The sequence below is a fragment of the Nicotiana sylvestris genome, chromosome 9 (assembly GCF_000393655.2).
Source record: "Nicotiana sylvestris chromosome 9, ASM39365v2, whole genome shotgun sequence".
Lineage (NCBI taxonomy): Eukaryota > Viridiplantae > Streptophyta > Magnoliopsida > Solanales > Solanaceae > Nicotiana > Nicotiana sylvestris.
The window spans coordinates 115,795,116-115,802,813 of NC_091065.1; the positions used below are offsets into that span (position 1 = coordinate 115,795,116).

Here is a 7,698-nt window from a genome sequence, read left to right on the forward strand (position 1 = left end):
TGAGGGCTGCAGTAAGCCTAGCATACCATTGCCTAGATGCTTGCTTCAACCCATAGAGTGATTTCTTTAACCTGCAAACAAGGTTAGGCCCCGACACAGTCATACCGGCAGGGATTTTCATATAAAATTCTTCCAGCAAATTACCATGAAGAAAAGCGTTGTTAAAATCCAATTAAAATAAAGGCCACCCTTTCTTAACTGCAATTGCCATAAGGTATCTGATTGTAGTCATTTTAACTACGGGAGAAAAAGTCTCATTGTAGTTTATCCCTTCTCTCTGTGTGTCTCCTCTTATTACTAATCGAGCTTTGAGCCTTTCCACACTACCATCTGATCTATGTTTCACTTTGTAGACCCATTTACTAGATAAAACTTTCATTCCTTTAGGTAGTTCCACAACTTTCCAAGTTTTATGAGCCTCCAAAGCAGCAAATTCATTAGCCATTGCTTCTTGCCAACCAGGGTGTAACATTGCCTGTGTAAAGGTAGTAGGTTATGATATATGGGAAGTAGAATTTAGTAAACTTTGATTGGTTGAAGAAAGGGTTGAAAAGGGAAGAACATTAGGTTTAATGCTAGCTGTAAAACAAGTAGATGTTAGATCAGTCAAATAAACAGCGTTACACACATAATCTGCCAGATATGAGGGTGTTTTATGTATTATAAGAGATTGTCTTAGTGCAGGTTGAGAAGATACTTGAGGAGCAGGAGGTACCTATCTTGAAAGGGGAGAAGAAGATCTGATATGAGAAGGTGGTGCAGATCTGGAAGGAGAAGGAGAAAAACTAGATTGATTGGAATCCAAGCCATGAGAAAGAACAAGAGATGGTGACTGAGGGGCTGAAGACACTGATTTAAGAGATGAAGTAATAAGATGAGGAGATGGAGGGGTGAATTCAGAGGAAAGAGTGTCTGGATCAACTGTTAAAGGTAAAATTGGAAAGACTTCAGGAATAGAAGAATTTGTTTAAAAAGGAAAATGATCTTCATAAAATATAACATCTCTAGAAACAAAAATTTTCTTGGTAGAAAGATCTAAAAGCTTATACCCCTTCTTCCCAAAGGGATATCCCAGAAAAATGCACTTGACAGCCATAGGATCAAATTCAGTTCGATGAGAGGATAGAGTTGCAACATAAAATAAACAGCCAAATGGCCTTAGGTGATTAAGAGAAGTACTGGATCCAAACAAGATCTCGTAAGGAGATTTGAGTCCCAAAACCTTTGAGGGAAACGATTAATTAGAAAAGTGGCTATCAAAACACATTTTCCCAATACATAATAGGAATATTAGACTGAAATAGTAAGGCCCTACTAGTTTCCAATAGGTGTTTGTGCTTGCGCTCTACCACACGATTCTGTTGAGGTGTGGAAACACATGAAGTTTGGTGTAAAATTCCCTTGGGAGAAAATATTCTGAGAAAATGGAACTGGTACCTATCCCCATAGCATTATCAGATCTTACAATCTTTACCTAAGTATTAAATTGCCTTTCCACCATGGCAAAAAAGGATTTTAGGACTGAAAAAGCATTACTCTTAGTTTTCAAGAGGTATGTCCATGTTCCTCTGCTAAAATCATCAACAATAGTGAGAAAATACTTGAAACCATCATGAGTTTGGGCTTTGTAGGGGGCCCAGGTGTCAATATGAATAAGCTCAAATATAGAAGTAGAAGAAATACTGCTAGGATGAAAAGGAAGCTTAGATTGCCTTCCCTTTGAACAAACATCACAAGGAGATTTTAATTCGGATAGAGATTGATGTTGAAACATAGATAGATTTCCCATACTAGAAAGAGGCATATGCCCTAATCGTTTGTGCCACAGGCTTACATCTTTGGATAAATTAACTAAACAGGAAATAAAATCTGAAACATTGGTTTTACTAAGATTATTACAAACTGAAACAGACTGAATAGTAGGCTGGAAACTAAACTGATGCTGAAACTGCAAACTAGTGGAGATGGACTTTGGATTGAGGATGTAGAGACCTTCCATGACTTCACCAACTACCACTGGCCTCTTCATTGAAGGGCCCTGCAAGATAGTTCCAATAGAGGTGAACAACAAGTTACATCTAAGATACTTGGTGAGTTTATGAACTGAAAGTAGATTAAGCTTGAAAGCAGGGACATACAATCCATTATAAATGGTTAAACTTGGCAGAATATGCACACTCCCTTTTTGACTGACTTTAATTTTATGTGAATTAGGCAAGTTGATGTAAAGAGGTATAGACAAAGATATGATGTTGAACAAAATAGAAATATTAGAGGTCATATGCTTTGAAGCACCTGAGTCTATAATTCATGTGTTAGGATAAATATGGGAGAAACAAATGATGTGTTTTAGATTAGGCAAATTTATACTTGCACAGTTAGCATTAACAATAGCTTCAGAATTTTCCTCACTCCGTGGACTAATTTTCACTTGTTGAAGCAGCTGAAACAGCTGACTGTATTGCTCCTGTGTCAGTCCCTTTCCTGAAGAAGTGCCTTCTGCTCCATTGGTTATGTTAACAGAAAAGTCTTCTGAAATTGTTGCATTGCTGTGAGCATTCCCTTGGAACTTCCTAGGCTTAGTGAATTTGAAATCCGGGTGATATCCAACAATCCTATAACACTTATCTAGCGTATGCCCTGGTTTTTTGCAGTAATTACAAAACAAATTAGATTTCTTCCCAGCAAAGTTTCCTTTGTACTTTCCATCCCCAAATTTCTGATTGTTAAATTGTTGCTTATATGCCAGAAAAGCTGATTCAGCAGGATGAACACCAACATGAATTTCTCTCTGCTTCTCATCTTGAATGAGCAGAGAGTAAGCTTGGTTCACATTAGGAAGTGGAGAAATCATAAGTATGCTGCTCTTTACACCACCATAGGTGTCATTGAGACCCATCAGAAACTGAATCAATCTACCATCCTGAAGAGACTTAAGAGTATTCTCATTGCCTCCACAAGAACAATCACAAGAACAAACAACACATGTATTAAGAGTATCTAGTTCATCTCATATCTTCTTAAGCTTAGTATAATAACCTGCAACATCAGAGTTACCTTGAACAAGTTCTGATAGTTCTTTCTGCAATTAATACAGCTGAGCTCCATTGCATTGGCTAAACTTGGCCTCCAATTCTATCCTGATGTCCTTTGCAGTCTTGGAGTAGAGCACACTGTCTGCTATGTCCTTTGAGAGGGAGTTCAACAACCAAGATATAACCATATCGTTATATCTATTCCAAGCCTTGTGAGTGTCTGAATTCAGATCTGGTTCTTTGATGCTTCCATCAATGAAACCAATCTTGTTCTTAGCTGATAAAGCAATAACAATGGCCGTACGCCAGCCTCCATAACTCTTTCCATAAGAAATGGAGTTCACCAAGACCATCCTTGGAGAATCTGATGGATGAAGGTAAAAATGATGTGAAGCATCATTGAGTGTAATTTTTGGAGCAGCAACAATTGGGGTTGTTTCTTCAGTTGAAGGTGCCATGGAAGAAGAATATTAAAGAATGGAAAAGCTGATAAAAGAGAAGGCTGATGAAAACAAAGAGAATATTCCTAGGCTGAAAAAGTGGGCTCTGATACCATGTCAGAGATTCGGAAATTTTCTATCTTATTTCCTGCCAAAACAGTATTCTGTACACTGTATATTTATACAAGCCCTTTGAGCAAAAATGTAAAATTCTTATTCTATAACTACCTACACATGTATCCTACTTGATTGGCTCTTGCCTAACAAACTTGTGGATAATGGAAAAATAAAGAAAACAAATACACTACTTTATTTACATGTATTTGATATAGAATTTACTAGAAGGTTTCTAGATGGAGTGCTATTGTCATATTGATTGGGCCCAGAATTATTTGTGTTGGGCTTTATTCTTGTCTTTAAATCAGATGGTCCATTTGTTATGAGAAATTAGGCCTCTGGACCGGGTCGACCAAAAACTTGCTTAAGACCTATGTGGTCTAAATTAAGCTCATTGAGCTCTTTCCCCTTCTTCTCGTCTGATCTCAAATTAAGAGTAGGGTTCATGGTTCCAATAGTTTCTTCCTTGCGTTTGGTATGAGAAAAATGTTGTAGGATACATGTAAAAAGTGTGGTTGATGTTAGTGAAAAAGAGAGTTAAGAAAAGGAGAAAATCTAAGTCTCCAACTTATTCTCTACAAAAGAGAATATTATTTTTGTTGAAGGAAGGTATTAATTTTGATGGAGCTTTGGACTCAACAACTTGTCCAGAGTTTGTTCAAGTCATTCGACGTTGTCGGGCTGTTGTATCCTGGAGGGGACAAGTCAAGAGTATTACTGCTGGACCGGTGAAGATACTCCGCAGTGGGCTTCCGTAAAGAGAGTGAGATATCCGCGCTTCGGCCTGAAGAATATTTATTCATTTCTCTTATTTTATTTTTCAATAGTAATTAATTGTATTTTCACCAATAGTCTATGTACGTCATTGGCCTAATCAAAATTGAGTTGGGATCAGCTTAGTACACATGCCTTAAAAAAAATGTTTTATAATTTGTGACCAAGTCAGCAAGACTAAAATATTTATTAAAACATACCACTACGATATTGTTGCCAATTGCATCAACGAAATGTGAATGTGTTGGCAAAGTCAACATGCAACCAATCTATTCCGAAGAGTTTTTGTACATGTGCGTGACAGTTACGCTATATAGTCACATCATCGGAAACGTCAGAATAAATTAATGTTTTATTTACGTAGTTCTGCAAATGAAAACTGATTACTTGTTTAGCTTCTTTGTTTTGGCCGGACGATGTTCAGTATATGACGGTTAGATTAATCTTGTTTACCTTTAAAATGGATAACAATTGAATTTATATGTAATTGTAAGGATATGTGAATTAATCCGATACAAATGATTAATAATGTTAAATAAACAAATGAAAGATAGAATAGATAGCCAAACCAACACCAATATTGAATCCAAGCTCGGTTATGGGCTTAAAAATTTGCCCGCCTTCGATTCGTAGCCAAAAAATATATAAAAAGTTATGAACAAGAATCAGAACTTTTGAATAGCTTAGAAACAGAGAAAATAAGTTTATATTACCTTGATATGCATGTTACAGTGTGTCTATTGAATAATAGACTTCTCCTTTATATAGTAGAGGAGTTTTACCCTAAGTACAACTCTAAGAAAGGTAAAAATCTTCATCTTCGCTAATCATTGATCTGCTGCCGATACGGGTCAAGATCTACATCGTGATATCCGATTGAGCACGGATATCACAGCCCTTTGTAAATCGTGTGCGGTCATTTGGCAATGCTTTCCGAGGTCTCGGAGCTCGAACCGGATCTGGGGGCATGGTCTTGATGGCTCCAAGGTCAGGTGTTTTATTTGGGCCTTGATACGGGAGGCTCCTAGCTTCGATTTTGATTCCTTGTAGTTACGTCTTTGCTTCGTTTGCACAACCGAAAAATCGGGGTGCTCATTAGCCCCGTTTTTACCCATATACAGATAGTCCCCTCGTTTCTCAGAGAGTAGGTTTGCCGAAATGATGAGAAACAATAGTTGTTATCCGGTTCCTTCCTCCGTATATTATAACAGAAGCGACGAGGAAGTTAAAATGTCCCATCAGTCGTGTCGTCCTGACTTCAGACACGTGTCAACCATCGACTGGTTGCCTCCGAATGCGAAGTGTTGCGAACTTCCCCTATAAAAGCTTCTATCCCTTGCTCTTTTTCCACTTTTCGATCAAGCTTTCCGCCTCTGAATTCCCTAGCTGTTATCAACTTCTTTCATACCTTTATATCTTCATATTTCAAACTTGTTCTTTCTTTAAATTTCCAAACTTTTCTAGATAACAATGGCCAAAACGTCTAAATCAGTTCCTCAAAAGGTTGCTTCTTTATATTCCCAACCGGCCGTCGATACTAAGGTGGTTCCTCCCGAAATAGTTTTCCTCAAAACGGCTGCTCTTGAAGTGGCTGCCACCGAACCGGCTCCCGAGCCCCCTTGAAAATGTTTATTCCCGGGGGCTGCTCAATTGCATACGACTTCAAGGTTGAGAAACCCTCATCCATACAGGACAGGGGTGAAGGATCATCAATGTATATATGCTCCGTCACCGAAGAGGTCCTTCCCATGGTCCGAGAGGACTGTAAATAAGAAGGCAAAGGCATAGTAGTCCCAGGGCCCGAGGATTCTATTACTACCCATGTGGAGGGGTATTTAAGTGTTTACACTTACCCCTTCACACTAGGTCCGATAGATTCGGTTGTTCTGAATTTTTGCAAGAGGTACGAGGTATGCCTCGGGCAAAATCCACCCGTCTCTTAGGAGGATTGTGATCCTCCTCCGTTACTTTGTGAATAACACTGAGTCTCATCGGTTCACCATCGACCACCTACTCCGTCTGTACAATCCCCGAATTTTTCGAGGGGGACTAATCAACTTACTCGCCGGGCCAGCAAGGCCTATTTTTTGAGTATTGATGAATATCGAGACCGAGATTGGCAATGACACTTTATTCGGGTAAAGATCGAAGACTTGATCCCTCCCGAGTTCATGCCATTCCCCGAGATGTAGAATGCATCTCGTACGTGCAATATTTCCTTAAGTGCCAATTTTTCTTCATTTCCTTTCTCACCGTTTGCATTTGTGGTGATGCAACTATTGCCCGGGTTCCAAATGTTGTCCCCCAGCTCAAGGGGTGGATCGAAGGCATCTGTAAACACACGTCATACTCTGAGAACTCATGGCTCAAGCTTTAGAAGGGCCGATGGGAGGCTCGTTCTCATGGTAAGGTCCTCATCCGAATAGTTATTACTGTGCTTTTAATTCACATCATGCTGACCTTTCTTCTTTCTTTTGTAGGTTTGCCTAAGACTATCGAACTTAGGCCTTTGGTAGGGGACGAGGACGTGTCCTTATCCGTGGATCCTTCCATCATGGGACATCCTGGGGCTGCTGGGGGAAATAAGAAGAAGAAAAGAAAGGCTTCGGGCTCCCGGAGCTCCGAGGTGAAGCCAAAGAAAGAGTGGCTAGTAAACCCAAGAAGAGCTCCAACTCTCGGGCGCCGGATTCTGATTTGCATCTTCTGCTCAGGGATGAGTCCGAAGAAGATGATATTTTTATTACCCACGGATCGACCCTCACCGGGGAGAAGGCCACAGTCGAGGGGGCGGGCCGTGAGACCGATCTCCCTCTAAGTCAAGAGGTCGAGATGGAGACGGGATTTGAGACCCCCCGAGACGTCGGCTCCGCTCCAAAGGAATCTCCTGATATAATAGAAATTATGGGGATGGCCTCCTACACCGAGTCCATGCTCGAGGAGGCCCAAGAAGGAAAAGAGAATTCCAATGAAGGAGTTCACGGCGCGGGTGACCCCTTCATTCTTTCTTTGATGGTATGGACTCGTCCACTTTGAAAGATTTTTCCGGGTTGGGCGACTTGGAAGTCCGTAAGAAGGATACATCTTCGGAAGCTGGCGGGCCGAATTCGAGCCCAAAATTGATTAATCAATTTCCCGCTCCGAGTGTGGACCTCGGTTGCAAGGGATCGGTTATTCTTACTGTCCGGAGGATGCCCAGGTTCTATCTGCTCCCATGAGAATACCCAGCTATCTCCGATTCTTGGTGACCGAGGAAGACCAAGTAAAAATGAACGTGGTGAACGTGCGTGTCGTTTCAATGAGGCGCAGCAAGCGTTGAACCGGGTAAGGCATCA

At 40.4% G+C, this 7,698-nt stretch overlaps 1 protein-coding gene across 1 annotated transcript; it reads right to left on the reverse strand.

Moving 5' to 3' along the window:
- Nucleotides 1-3,088: 3,088 nt before the first annotated feature.
- On the reverse strand, nt 3,089-3,493 carry LOC138878088 (uncharacterized). The gene has a single exon (XM_070157745.1). It carries the CDS (start codon nt 3,491-3,493, stop codon nt 3,089-3,091), a length of 405 nt encoding a protein of 134 aa, XP_070013846.1.
- Between the last annotated feature and the right edge of the window lie 4,205 nt (nt 3,494-7,698).